The sequence below is a fragment of the Jaculus jaculus genome, chromosome 1 (assembly GCF_020740685.1).
Source record: "Jaculus jaculus isolate mJacJac1 chromosome 1, mJacJac1.mat.Y.cur, whole genome shotgun sequence".
NCBI lineage: Eukaryota > Metazoa > Chordata > Mammalia > Rodentia > Dipodidae > Jaculus > Jaculus jaculus.
Window position 1 is genome coordinate 332151815 of NC_059102.1, and position 14972 is coordinate 332166786.

General features: G+C 52.7%; 2 protein-coding genes across 5 annotated transcripts in view; one reads left to right on the forward strand and one right to left on the reverse strand.

The window, feature by feature from the left end:
- The window catches only part of Hhat (hedgehog acyltransferase), a 407044-nt gene extending 403156 nt beyond the window's left edge, over window positions 1-3888 (forward strand). For all 3 annotated transcript variants that reach the window (XM_045141567.1, XM_045141566.1, XM_045141569.1), the window contains one exon: window positions 3020-3888. In XM_045141567.1, the coding sequence (XP_044997502.1) occupies window positions 3020-3111 (92 nt within the window). In that variant the 3' untranslated portion in view covers window positions 3112-3888. The remainder of the gene's footprint in view (window positions 1-3019) is intronic.
- A 5049-nt stretch (window positions 3889-8937) lies between these two features.
- The window catches only part of Kcnh1 (potassium voltage-gated channel subfamily H member 1), a 375946-nt gene continuing 369911 nt past the window's right edge, over window positions 8938-14972 (reverse strand). For both annotated transcript variants that reach the window (XM_045141565.1, XM_045141564.1), the window contains exon 11: window positions 8938-14337. In XM_045141565.1, coding sequence (XP_044997500.1) covers window positions 13483-14337 — 855 coding nt within the window. In that variant the 3' untranslated portion in view covers window positions 8938-13482. The remainder of the gene's footprint in view (window positions 14338-14972) is intronic.

The following is a 14972-nucleotide window of genomic DNA, read 5'->3' on the forward strand; positions in this document are numbered from 1 at the left end:
CCTCTCCCCAGCTGTCCTCTCCCCAGCTGTCCTCCTCTCCTCAGATGTCCTCCTCTCCTCAGCTGTCCTCCTCTCCTCAGCTGTCCTCCTCTCCCCAGCTGTCCTCCTCTCCTCGGCTGTCCTCTTCTCCTCGGCTGTCCTCCTCTCCTCAGCTGTCCACCTCTCCTCAGCTGTCCTCCTCTCCTCAGCTGTCCTCCTCTCCTCAGCTGTCCTCCTCTCCCCAGCTGTCCTCCTCTCCCCAGCTGTCCTCCTCTCCTCAGCTGTCCACCTCTCCCCAGCTGTCCACCTCTCCCCAGCTGTCCTCTCCCCAGCTGTCCTCCTCTCCCCAGCTGTCCTCCTCTCCTCAGCTGTCCACCTCTCCCCAGCTGTCCTCTCCCCAGCTGTCCTCCTCTCCTCAGATGTCCTCCTCTCCTCAGCTGTCCTCCTCTCCTCAGCTGTCCTCCTCTCCCCAGCTGTCCTCTCCTCAGCTGTCCTCTTCTCCTCAGCTGTCCTCCTCTCCCCAGCTGTCCTCCTCTCCCCAGCTGTCCTCCTCTCCCGAGCTGTCCTCCTCTCCCCAGCTGTCCTCCTCTCCTCAGCTGTCCTCCTCTCCTCAGCTGTCCTCCTCTCCTCAGCTGTCCTCCTCTCCTCAGCTGTCCTCCTCTCCCCAGCTGTCCTCCTCTCCCCAGCTGTCCTCCTCTCCCGAGCTGTCCTCCTCTCCCCAGCTGTCCTCCTCTCCTCAGCTGTCCTCCTCTCCTCAGCTGTCCTCCTCTCCCCAGCTGTCCTCCTCTCCTCAGCTGTCCTCCTCTCCTCAGCTGTCCTCCTCTCCCCAGCTGTCCTCCTCTCCCCAGCTGTCCTCCTCTCCCCAGCTGTCCTCCTCTCCTCAGCTGTCCTCCTCTCCCCAAGCTGTCCTCCTCTCCCCAAGCTGTCCTCCTCTCCCCAAGCTGTCCTCCTCTCCTCAGCTGTCCTCCTCTCCCCAGCTGTCCTCCTCTCTCCAGCTGTCCTCCTCTCCTCAGCTGTCCTCCTCTCCGCAGCTGTCCTCCTCTCCCCAGCTATACTCCTCTCCCCAGCTGTCCTCCTCTCCCCAGCTGTCCTCCTCTCCTCAGCTGTCCTCCTCTCCTCAGCAGTCCTCCTCTCCCCAGCTGTCCTCCTCTCCCCAGCTGTCCTCCTCTCCCCAGCTGTCCTCCTCTCCCCAGCTGTCCTCCTCTCCTCAGCTGTCCTCCTCTCCTCAGCAGTCCTCCTCTCCCCAGCTGTCCTCCTCTCCCCAGCTATACTCCTCTCCCCAGCTGTCCTCCTCTCCCCAGCTGTCCTCCTCTCCCCAGCTGTCCTCCTCTCCCCAGCTGTCCTCCTCTCCTCAGCTGTCCTCCTCTCCTCAGCTGTCCTCCTCTCCTCAGCTGTCCTCCTCTCCCCAGCTGTCCTCCTCTCCTCAGCTGTCCTCCTCTCCCCAGCTGTCCTCCTCTCCCCAGCTGTCCTCCTCTCCCCAGCTATACTCCTCTCCCCAGCTGTCCTCCTCTCCCCAGCTGTCCTCCTCTCCTCAGCTGTCCTCCTCTCCTCAGCTGTCCTCCTCTCCCCAGCTGTCCTCCTCTCCCCAGCTATACTCCTCTCCCCAGCTGTCCTCCTCTCCCCAGCTGTCCTCCTCTCCTCAGCTGTCCTCCTCTCTCCAGCTGTCCTCCTCTCCTCAGCTGTCCTCCTCTCCTCAGCTGTCCTCCTCTCCTCAGATGTCCTCCTCTCCTCAGCTGTCCTCCTCTCCTCAGCTGTCCTCCTCTCCTCAGCTGTCCTCCTCTCCGCAGCTGTCCTCCTCTCCCCAGCTGTCCTCCTCTCCTCAGCTGTCCTCCTCTCTCCAGCTGTCCTCCTCTCCTCAGCTGTCCTCCTCTCCTCAGCTGTCCTCCTCTCCTCAGATGTCCTCCTCTCCTCAGCTGTCCTCCTCTCCTCAGCTGTCCTCCTCTCCTCAGCTGTCCTCCTCTCCTCAGCTGTCCTCCTCTCCCCAGCTGTCCTCCTCTCCCCAGCTGTCCTCCTCTCCTCAGCTGTCCTCCTCTCTCCAGCTGTCCTCCTCTCCTCTGCTGTCCTCCTCTCCCCAGCTATACTCCTCTCCTCAGCTGTCCTCCTCTCCCCAGCTGTCCTCCTCTCCCCAGCTGTCCTCCTCTCCCCAGCTATACTCCTCTCCCCAGCTGTCCTCCTCTCCCCAGCTGTCCTCCTCTCCCCAGCTATACTCCTCTCCCCAGCTGTCCTCCTCTCCCCAGCTGTCCTCCTCTCCTCAGCTGTCCTCCTCTCTCCAGCTGTCCTCCTCTCCTCAGCTGTCCTCCTCTCCTCAGCTGTACTCCTCTCCTCAGCTGTCCTCCTCTCCCCAGCTGTCCTCCTCTCCGCAGCTGTCCTCCTCTCCGCAGCTGTCCTCCTCTCCCCAATCCATCATCTAGTACTTACTGTGTGAAATTGTAAACCCTACTGTGTGTCTATCTTTCCCAACATGCAGTGGGGACACCTGACATGGTATTGAACCTTTCCTTTTTGGCTTCCACAGCACCTCTGGTTCTCCAGAGTCCTGAGAGAAGTATGAATGATTCAAACACTAGTAGATGCAAGGCCCTGCAGCCACAGAGACCTAGAGCAGGGCATCGTTTAGAAAGAAATGAGAGGAACATGGAGAGCCTAAGACATGTTTTTGTAGAAGGACCCACTAGTATCTTTGAATTAAAAAAAAAATCTAGGGTCCTTCTTTCTGCTTACTGATAAACGACACTCCATCATGCCAGTCTGCACACTCTTGGGCATTTCTTCTTCTCCAGGGATCTGCTTTGGTCCCCACAGCACATATTCTTCCAAAGCTTATCCTGTTTCTAAATGAGTGTGCCTTTGCCATAATCCCCAACTCTCATTACCACTCAGTGCGGATGAGGACCACACTAGCTGAGTCCGGTTAAGCAGATTGTTTTGGAGGCCCATGTCTTGTGTAAACCAAGGCCATAATTGCTTCTTTTCTTCTCCTCTGTGGACAGTAAGGGGGTCTCCCAGGCACTTCTAACCACTCTTCTGTCTCTCCCCACAGGTTGGCCATGGGTGACCCTTTCTGTCCTGGGATTCCTATATTGCTATTCCCATGTGGGCATCGCCTGGGCCCAGACATATACCATGAGCTAATGCAGCTGGCCTTCGAGAGAAATGGCACTTCTCCCTGACCTCCCATTCCCAAGACATTCTCCAGAGGATCACCTACTGCTCACCTTCTGTTGAAGACGCTCGCTGTAGGACTGCTGGCTTGGGAACTCATAGAAAATGCTTAACCAGAACGTCTCTGACATCAGAACCTTAGAAAAGAAAGTTTCTACCCAGTCCCATGGGCCTCTCGCTGCATAACCTGTGGTCCAGGACTACAGTGATATTTGCCAAAGAACCTGGTCCCATGAGCCCTCTGAGTTCTTCTCTTTTACCAGTAACTCCTCGTAATGGGCATTCCTGCTGGAGGCAGCCTTGTCCTTTACCAGCCGGTCTCTCTGATGGTTTGCTTTCTCCCTTCCCCATGTCTTGCACTGCGGCTCTGGGACTACCTTTCATAGGTCAAGTCCTCAGCATGGAGGTAGCAAAGCCACATAGTATTTCTAATGTCCTAAGTAAAGAAGACAGGTACACTTCTGAGGCATTCCAAGAAGTCCTGTGACTTGAACTTTCCCTGGGGGGGATCTACACATGGCTCTTTGGTCCTGAGATTTGCTGAGATCTATAAACATGGTAGTTGTCCTCACAGCCATTAGAGAAGCAGAATTTAAAAGCCAGAGAATGTGTGTGTCTATGAATGGTGCTACCAGGAAGACCCAAGGGAAGAATGGCTTCCTGTGGTCTTGTTTGCTTTCTCCACTTAAGACCCTAATAGGTTATGCTGTCTCACTTTCATTGAAATAAAATGATGCCTTTTAATTAGATAAGTAACATTTTCCTAGACTTATTTTAAATATTTTTTTTGAAGAAAGTGTTTAAAATCTAAACATGTTTACATAAATTTCTGACTCACCTGTCTAGACACATGTAAGACAAGCACCAGGTTAATGTGGACTATTTCTGTCTGGGTTGTTTTTTCCTTTTTTCTTTTTTGAGGGACAGCAGGGTGGCGGGGGGGGGGGGGGCTTTAAAATCTCAATCCTCAGTGTTTATCTAATTTGGGAAGAATATTCAATAACCTAAGTACATGAATTTTTATTGGGTGACAGTTAAGTGAAAAGATCAAGTGGACTCATTGTCTACATGATTTTGTCCTTGAATCTTGGCTGTGGAGATCAACTCAAAGGAATGCATACTCCTAGAATGCTGGACCAACTCTTGCGTGGATTCCCTTTCTTCCTAGCAGCTGTGCTTGGAAGACCTTCCAAGGGCAGCTGTTGATGGTGAGTAAGTTAGCTACGCGAGAGGGCCAACAGCCTGGACAGCAGCTGGCTGGGAAGGGAGGACAAACGGGGAGGAGGACACATGGGGAGGAGGATACATGGGAAGGGAATACACATGGGGAGGACACCTCGGGAGGACACACAGGAAGCGAGGACACATGGCGAGGAGGACACATGGGGAGGAGGACACACGGGGAGGAGGACACATGGGGAGGAGGAAACATGGGGAGGAGGACACACGGGGAGGAGGACACATGGGGAGGAGGACACATGGGGAGGAGGAAACATGGGGAGGAGGACACACGGGGAGGAGGACACATGGGGAGGAGGAAACATGGGGAGGAGGACACATGGGGAGGAAACATTTGGAGGAGGACACACGGGGAGGAAGACACACAGGGAGAACAACACATGGGTGGAGGACATATGGGGAGGAGGACACATGGGGAGGAGGACACACGGGGAGGAGGACACATGGGGAGGAGGAAACATGGGGCGGAGGGCACATGGGGAGGACACATTTGGAGGAGGACACACGGGGAGGAGGACGCACAGGGAGGACAACACATGGGTGGAGGACATATGGGGAGGAGGACACATGGGGAGGAGGACACATGGGGAGGAGGACACATGGGGAGGAGGACACATGGGGAGAGGACTCATGGGGAGAGGACTCATGGGGAGGAGGACACATGGGGAGAGGACTCATGGGGAGAGGACTCATGGGGAGGAGGACACATGGGGAGGAGGACACATGGGGAGGAGGACACATGGGGAGGAGGACACATGGGGAGGAGGACACATGGGGAGCAGGTCACATGGGGAGGAGGACACATGGGGAGGAGGTCACACGGGGAGGAGGACACACGGGGAGGAGGACACACGGGGAGGAGGTCACACGGGGAGGAGGACACACGGGGAGGAGGACACACGGGGAGGAGGACACACGGGGAGGAGGACTCACGGGGAGGAGGACACACGGGGAGGAGGACACATGGGGAGGAGGACATACGGGGAGGAGGACACATGGGGAGGAGGACACATGGGGAGAGGACACATGGGGAGGAGGACATATGGGGAAGAGGACACATGGGGAGGAGGACTCACGGGGAGGAGGACACACGGGGAGGAGGACACATGGGGAGGAGGACTCACGGGGAGGAGGACTCACGGGGAGGAGGACACACGGGGAGGAGGACACATGGGGAGGAGGACTCACGGGGAGGAGGACACACGGGGAGGAGGACACACGGGGAGGAGGACACACGGGGAGGAGGACACATGGGGAGGAGGACACATGGGGAGCAGGTCACACGGGGAGGAGGACACACGGGGAGGAGGACACACGGGGAGGAGGACATACGGGGAGGAGGACACATGGGGAGGAGGACACATGGGGAGAGGACACATGGGGAGGAGGACATATGGGGAAGAGGACACATGGGGAGGAGGACACATGGGGAGGAGGACACATGGGGAGGAGGACACATGGGGAGGAGGACACATGGGGAGGAGGACACATGGGGAGGAGGACACATGGGGAGAGGACTCATGGGGAGAGGACTCATGGGGAGGAGGACACATGGGGAGGAGGACACATGGGGAGGAGGACACATGGGGAGGAGGACACATGGGGAGGAGGACACATGGGGAGGAGGACACATGGGGAGCAGGTCACACGGGGAGGAGGACACACGGGGAGCAGGACACACGGGGAGGAGGTCACACGGGGAGGAGGACACACGGGGAGGAGGACACACGGGGAGGAGGACACACGGGGAGGAGGACACACGGGGAGGAGGACTCACGGGGAGGAGGACACACGGGGAGGAGGACACACGGGGAGGAGGACATATGGGGAGGAGGACACATGGGGAGGAGGACACATGGGGAGAGGACACATGGGGAGGAGGACATATGGGGAAGAGGACACATGGGGAGGAGGACACATGGGGAGAGGACACATGGGGAGGAGGACACATGGGGAGGAGGTCACATGGGAAGGAGGACACATGGGGAGAAGGACACATGGAAGGGAGGACACATGGGCAGGATGACACATGGGGAGGATCTTCTAGTGTAACAGGCTTTGAGGAGTGAACATTGATGTGAATGTGGAAGGATCTAAGGGACCTGTGGCCAGCCAGAATTTTGCTGACATGTTCTTGGAAGGATAGGACTGGCTAAGAAAACACAAGTGTAAAAGTGGTTATAGGGAATTGTCCAATGTGTGGGCATATATAGATATATAAATAGTTCATTTATAATTCATATATAAATAACAATACACATATATAAATAATACAAAAGTTTGAGATTTTCTAAAGTGATCATTCGTGTAAAAGCAGGTCTATTTGTTACTGGAATATTCAGTTGTTAATTTAAAGTAATAGTCTTGCGGTTCTTTGACCTTGTTTCAGAGCAGGCTTTGGGAGGTAGGAAAGGATGACCCGAGCTAACTCTGTCTGAGGCTGAAATATTCAACATGTGGATTATCCGAGACCATTCCTGTCCTCTCCTCTCACTTCTCTGCTGCAATGTGAGGGCCATAGCAGGAGGACACATGGGAAGGGAACAAAAGACCTGCAGTGGGTTCTGGAATATGCAGGACCATTCAAGTTGATGAACACCAGCTCACCAGCCAGGGGCCACTTCAGGCACAGAGCTGGGAAAAGACTGGGTGAGGAGCAAGGTCGCTTTCAGCCCCAGGATCTACTGACCCTGACTAGCTCCTTGGGTAAATCCTGAATTCCAAGGACAACTGCCACGACAAAGTCCAAAGAGGGAAGCAAGGCATCTGAAGCCATTGTGATTAATTCTTACAACCAAATAAGATCACTTAGAAATACTGTTCTCAGATGAAGTTATTTGAGATGTCAGTCTTTTCTTTTTGGGAGGGAATTGGTTTGTTTAATATAACTTTTTTTTAATCTTTAACTTTTTTATTGACAGCTTCCATACTTGTAGACAAAAAATAATAATTCCTTCTCCTCCCTTCCCCCTCACAAATCTACTCTCCATCATATCTCCTCTCCCTCTCAATCAGTCTCTCTTTTATTTTGATGTGAGATGACAGTCTTTGTCTATCAAAGTTGACGGGACTGGTATGAAATAAAATTTTACCCATATGACTTATGAGTTAGTAATTTATGAGAGAGGTGTGTCTCCTTAAAGAAAATGAGACTTTGCTTACTTGAAATAATACTAGGACTCTTGGCTAAATGTTTGAAATTGATATCATGATTTGCTTTTAGCAGACCAAATCAGGATGTTCTGTGTGTTATGGTCTGCTTCAGTGTGACCAACGCAAGAAGCCACATGTCCTGGTAATACTGGCTCTGACTCTGAGGCCTTGCTTCTTCTTATTTTAAAACAACAAACACCTTATTTTTTTTTTTAAATAGTTGAGCCCCATTTGGAAGCCAAAATAGTAGCATCTGTGGGTGAGTTCTGTATGACTATAGTACTGGTCTGTTTGACTACTTATAAAAATCATAGTCACAGAGATGTTTTTTACCATTGATGATAAAACATGCCATTCAGTGCTTTACTGGGGAGGGGGAGCTCTTGAAGTGAGCACTGGTTATTTGGAATTTTAAGCATCAGTGTCATTAGATAATGTTTACTGTGCTCCCTGAAATGTCACTTCCATGCTGTGTCTGTGAGGCCACACAGAGACCCCAGTTTGTCTTGCATATCATAAATTCCCCTCATCCCAGGATTAAGTGACAGTGTCAAAGGAGAAAGCCCATTCCTTAACACAGTGGCCCACTGGGTATTAGGCTCTGTCTGTGCAGTCTTTGCCATGAGCAAGAACAGTGCCAATTAATATAGCAGAACTGTGGCCATGCCCATGTGAAGGGCTGTTTGGAGCAAGCAGTCCTCTACTATAATCATGTGTGGGTCAATCAGTGAAGTAAAGCAAGGTCACAACACACTGTTATTGCCACAAAGTCATTCAGAAAAGATTCTCTTATGCTCTGTATGCTATGTCTTAAAAGACTTAGAAGCATTAATATATCTTATGCAAATTCGAAGCCAGACTGTTCAAAAGGTTGCTATGGTTTGAAGGCAATCTCGCCTCCTATCCCAAAGCTCACATAGATATTTGATGGCTCAGTTGTGGTGGGACTTGGCGCCTTGCCATGCTATGGATGTGAGACGTCCCACTTGTCCTTCCAACTTCCAGGGTTATGAAGAAGCAGGGGTCCCTCCAGATGTCAATGCCATTTCACGGGCTTCCCAGCCTCCATACCGTGAACATAAGTCCACTTCATTCCCTTATAAATCACCAAGTATTCTGTCATAGTGGATTAGGTCTCTGATTTCAAAGGCAGCCCCTGTGCACATGGACAGATGTGGAGCTATCTATGGGCACATGGACAGATGCTTCATGGCCATCCTCTTGAGAAGCAAAACTTAAGACACAAATCTTCTTGTCTCTAGACCACTAAATTTCCCCTGAAGCCAATTATAGGTGTTATCAATATCAGAGCTTCCAAAATCTTGAATAGAAAACACCACCCATGGTCTCTCATCCTGTCAGAACCCAGCCAATGATGAGTGTGTAAGGAAAGGCTACACAAGATCACATATAAAATAGTTTATTACCATAATAAATAAACTTTTTTTACAAAGATCATTTGTGCTTGTTTAAAAATGTTGATAATGGAGTCTCATCCGCAGAGGCCCATATGCTCCACTTCATGTCCCCAAGCCATAGTGGACAAACAGTGGAGCTCCCAATAGCATCCTCAGCTGACCACAAAAATAGCCTCGGCTCATTTCCACTTCTGTTTATTCATGCTCATTTGGACAAAGTGACAGATGCAAAGGAAAAAGAAAAACCCAATCAAGGATTTGGCAGGATTCAATGGCAAGTGTTCACAGGAGAAGCCCCAGAGTGATGAAGTGTCCTTGCAATGGAGTTTGGATGTGGACAGTCTCCAACTGATGCATGAATACAGTGTCTGAATATTAAGAGAATACATTCACGGGAAGGGTGTTTCATCTCCTGATACAGGATCTGTGGACTTCTCGAATAACTCATGTGTCTGTCAGATGACTCAGAAAGAAGAGACAATGGTTCTAAGAAAAGCTGAGTGGCAGATGGAGAAGGCCCCTCAACAGGTCCCCAACCTGCAGGGGATTCAAGTCCTGTTTTAGTTTCCAGAGTGGGTAATCACTACCATGAGAGTGAAATTTCATACAGAACAGATTCAAGCTGTAGATAAATTCACATTGGCTCTTGTGTGGGGGAGTGACAACTACAGCCTCTCCACACCATCAGCTTCGGTGAGGAAACAATACTTTCTGTACATCTACGTTAAGTGCCCAGGGACAGAGAAGGATTTTCCAGGTGGAGCACATGGGGCTGGTGAAGGGACTTTTTACTGACACGAGCAAGTAAGAAGGCAATATGTGAAGCAATAAAAATTACTTTGTGACATTAGGTAGGAGAGGCCATCCAGGGGCAGGAGGGCCCTCCATCCCAAGCAACATTAGGGGAGGAGGGAGGAATGGGCGATGGCATTTCCATCGCAACTGCAGTTCCATTCAAGGGTCTTAAGGCTAAACTCTTAATTGCAAAACATAGCATAACCTGATTTCCAAATTCACATCAGAATCTTGCATCTATACCAGGGCTCCTGTGGTGTCTCAGAATATGCCTGTGAGACATTAGGTAACAGGAGGAGAGTCTGCCTCCAGCTGGGATTCCTAAAAAGTTTGCTTTGTCCCCACCCTAATCTGGCCACATATGACACTTGACTTAATACTCTCATCTCCCACATAAGGGCTCAGAAGCCAAAGCTTGCTGTGGGCACAAGGTAGGGGTGGAGGGTATTTTTATTCCTTGAACATTTTCTTCACTTTTGAAAAAGCAAGATTCTAAGAAAAGGGCTGAGGTGAGGCCAAAAGCAACACAGAGGATGCAGTGCAAAGGTGAAGACTGGGTAAAACAGGCCCCAGGAACCAGACATCAAGAAATCAAAGTGTGAAGTGTGTTTGCAAAAGTTTGCTGGGGGGCTGGAGGCCGAGCTCAGCGAGGGGGGGCTTGCCTAGCATGTGCAAGGCTCTGAGCTTGACAGAGGCACTGCATGCAAAAGAGAGGCTGCAGAAACAGGCGCGGCTTCCAAACCCACTCTGCTGCAGCAGTAATGTGGTGAAGATGTTTCACTAATTGGGCACCAGACCTGAGCTTCTCAAAAACCACCTTCTTTCTCTCCTGCAGCTGTCTGGCTGTGCCCAGCAGAGGAACCCTCTCAGGGTATGGAACAGCAGCATGCACTGACGGAGTCAGTTTACCTACCCAAAACAGCACAGTGTCTCATTGGCCATCTTGTTTCTTATACCTATTCTGCACTCCCTACTCCCTCGGTGGGGAGTAGTGGGCCCAACAACAATCAAGTGATAGTGGGCCGCCTGTCTTCAAAGCAGCCTGTTAGGATAGCCACTGCAAAAAGGGACTTCCCTATGGATGGTTCTTGTGAGGAGTTGAGAAAGAGACCACATGACCAGCATGAACTGACAACGATGCAACACGTCACATGCATGTCCAAAAGGAAAACATCTCTATATTCTGGCATAATTTTTTGCAACTCTGTTTTAAATGTCTAGCAACTAGTATCTCCCAACTCCTCAGCCACTGGATAGTGAATGATTAATACAGGAAGTGACAGGCCAGCAATATCTGAAGTTTGTGGTCCTTGCTTGGGACCTTTGACAAGTCCTTGCAAGCCTAGGTAGTTGGCACAAAGCAGTCTTTGGCCCAGTGCATATCATAGAAGGAAAGGAGAGATGAGTTGGTTCATGTAATTTTTTTTTCAGAGAAAACAACTATAACAACAACTTCCTAAAAATACTTAAAGGGAGAAGAATAAAAGCCACTTTTATAGTGTTTTTCACTATCAGGGAACTCTTGTGGGCCCTGCAACCCAGAGATGAGCAGAGACCCCTGAAGGGTCTGAACTTCCTGTCATTAGCCCTATTTGCATTGACCTCAGTTTTACCTGAGCTTCATGTCTCCCCAGGCAAGGGGCTTCCCAGCCTCTTGAGCATCTCTCAGGCACAGGTAAGAGCTGGCAGGGAGCAGCAGGGCCTCTATCTACTGGCTGGTGAGGGGCTAAGTGGGCCCATCAAGTTCTAGAAAATTCTCTAGGAGTGGATGCCCTGCCATACCTTAAGAATAGTGGCTCCTAAACTTTACAAGCAGGCAACAAGTATGTTAGAGGAAGGGCTGCCTGGAATGTGTGGGGAAGAGCTGGCAGACAGGTTAATAGATATTTTACTACCTCTTCCTCAAGAGCCAGATGGCAGCAGTTTATGTAAAGAGGCTGAAGGCCCTGACTTTACCAAGGGTCGTGAACAGGATCCTGTGTGCTACCATTCAAAATAAAATCAAAGTGTCTAAGTCCGAGGATGCCAGGGGTCATCTACAAAAACCTATGAATGTGCATACCTTCAACCTCCCAGGGCCATGCAACTGGTACAGACAACCATGGGCCAAGTTTCAGGACACACTGTAGTCACTGAGCAGAACAAAAGGGGGCCAAGGTGGAAGGCCCTAGACAAGAGGCTCAGAACACAGAATCTTTGGTCGGGCAGGTCTTGACCTGACAGTTCCTTAGGGATGCTGGGGTTCCGAATCTTGACAGAAACCAATGCCAGCCGGAGGTGCCAGTGACAGGGTCACCACAGATCAGAGGATTGGACAAGTGCATTCTGTCACCTGCACTCTTAACCACCCTTCCCCTCAAAGCTGACTGTGGGAGCTGAGCTTCCAGTGTGTCCTTGGGCTACACTGGAACCACTCCTCTTTCCTATCTCCGATGTCACCCTGTGAAATCCAAGCTCTCCAGCAACCTGATCCCAGGTAACTGAGGCAGTAAGGGTCCCTGAGCATCATGCTATGGAGACTTGGATGGCCCAGAGTGCTCTGTAATCATGGCTCAGAGCTCAGCCTCCCTCCTGGAACACCTTTCCTATCTTCTTACTGAGATGTCTTGAAAACCAGGGCTTCATTCTTTTTTGCCAGTTCCTGAAAAGAGTATGATCATGGTCCTGCCATCATTTTTGTTGTTGTTCAGTAGGAAACAGGTTGGCTTTCAAATAAGGCCAAGTGTGGCTCTCATATGTCCTCTAATGATCCCGTACAGTGGACAGAAATCCCCATGATAATCAAATAATAAACATAGTACTTGCTACAATCATTTTTCTGAGGTTGTGTGTGTGTCTGCTTTGCTAGTTAAGTAACTTTGGGCTCGTGCCCCTTCTTCCCGGAGCCACGCCCTGAGGAAAGCCAGGGAAACTCAGAAAGAGGTGGGGGGTGGTGGGAAGAAGCCAAGAAGTCTGTGCTGGGAGGCCTGCAGGGCACACAGCCGGGCAGGGATCCCCTGGCACCTCCAACTTTCCCTGCTGCATGCACAGGGGCAGGCTGTGGCCCACGCAGCCGACTCCTCAGAGCCCAGGGCTCTCTGTAGCCCTATCCTCTTCTAGGAAAGGGAATGGGAACCCGAAGATCCTGTTTTGCGCGTCGGGTGGGCGCACAGGCCTTGCCTGCATTCCCCCTCCACCGTCAGAGACAGAAGTTGAAAGCCTCCATTCTCCCAGTCCTTTAAGCTCTCCTTATGACCTTGTTCCACATGGCGGCTGTAGGACAACAGGTGACTGTCAGTCGCAGCTGCAGAATGTGGGGAAGTCCCCATGCCTGACATGGTCTTCAGGGGTTCTCAGTGAGGAAACCCAGCAGGGTCTATCCACAAGGGTTCTCCGCACTCTCCCACCAGCCCCCGCAGGGCTGCTACTCTTTTTTGGTTTAAATATTTTGCAAATATCATAGTGGTACAAATATTTAAAACGAAGAAAAACACCCTTAAGACAACATGCCCTTTCTTCCGGAATTGTGCAGACTTAGGACACAGCTGCCATCTTGCAGGTGGGCTCCCGACCATGCCCCCAACGTTTTCCAGAGAAAGAGTGAACATCCACACCTCAAAGCCACTGGTCCCCTTCTTCTGTCGGGGAAAAGCCTTTTGAAAACGGCTGGTCACATGGGCGTGTGGTGGGGTGGAGTCGAGGGCAGGGTTGCAGGACTTTGTCTTTAATCAGTTGGGTTTTGTTTTCAGACCACCTCTCAGCTGGCTCCGAAGATGTCTCTCTCTGATGCTGGGGACTGGGGCCTCGATATGTCCAAGAGCTCCTGCGGAGACGGCACGGGTCTCCTGGCGGTCAGCAGCCTGAGGATCTCAGACAGCTGCTTCTCGATGCTGGTCATTTTGGCGTTCAGGGCCTTGATGTCCTCCTTCAGCTCGTGCTTCACCTCCAGGACCGTGGCCTGCAGCGTCTGCTCGGGGATGGGGTAGAAAGAATGTTTGGCCTCGGCCAAGACGGGGCTCCGGTCCTGGGGACTCCTGGTCTCACCCACGTTGTCCAGGCGCAGGTCACTCTTGGTGATGCCGCTGTCACACGAGTCGGTCTTCTTGAGCGTGGCGGCGCCCGCCGAGGCCTGGCTCCGGTCGGGCAGCGTCTCCATGGACTCGGCCTTGGCCACCTGGCTCCAGTCCTCGCCCTTCCCGCCCGCGGCGTCGCGGCAGCGCGCCCAGCCTCGGCGCTTGCCGCCGTCCCCGCCGCCCCGGGGGCCCTCGGAGGCGGGCGCGGGCGCGAGCAGCCGGCCGGGGTCCTGCACCCCGGGGCCGGGCGCCGGCAGGGACACGGGCGTGGCCGGGCTCTCCCGCACCGTGACCACGCTGGCCCGCACGAGGCCGAGGTGGGCCGGGGCCCGCTCGGCCAGGCCGCCCTTCTCCACGTCCAGCTCGTCGGGCTCGCGGCCGCCCCGCTCCGCCGCCAGCCGGGCCTCCTTCTGCTGGCGGAACCGCTGGAAGAGCCTGCGCACCGGGTGGTCGGGCGGCAGGATGAGCGGCGCCTCGTTCTTGCGCTTCATCCGCTCCTCCTCCTCGCGCTTCACGTCGCTGATCTTCCGGAACACGATCTGCAGGGGGACCGAAGGACACTGGCGTTAACGGGACTCTGTGCGGGTCCCAGGGGCCCTCGCCTCCTTGCTTTCGGCCCTGGTTCCTAGCGCCCCAGCTCTCCTCCCCCGCTCTTCAGGAGCAGCCGGCCTCACCGCCCCTGCTGCGAGGCTGGGGCTCAGGCACCACCACCCACCCCAGCACACTGCCCTCCGAGGAGCTGGGATCCTCTTTGCCTTCAATGCAGAAGCAGCCAGTGAATTAAAAAAAGGCCCTTGAACCTGTAAAACACAAGGTTAAACTGGGATCCCGATGTCCAGAAGCTTGAGCATCTCGGGTCTAAACCACATGACAGGGCAAGTGAGTTAACGGAGTTCCTGGGTGGGGCTAACTCCCGGGGCTGCCACTGCCCTCCACTGATCAGCTTCCTAAGTGGCGTGACAAGTAAAAGCTAGTGTCAAACAGAAGTTCTCCTTTATTGAAACATTCCCTCCTGAAGGAAGGAGGGAGGCTCAGGAGATCCAGTCTGGAAGAGCAGAAACTTTAAAGGTCACAGGACCTCTCCCCAAGGTTGCAGGGCAATAAACAGCTGCCGTGGGGAGTAGACTGACCAGTGAAGACAGCAATGTTCTCGGAATTGAAACATCCCCTCCTA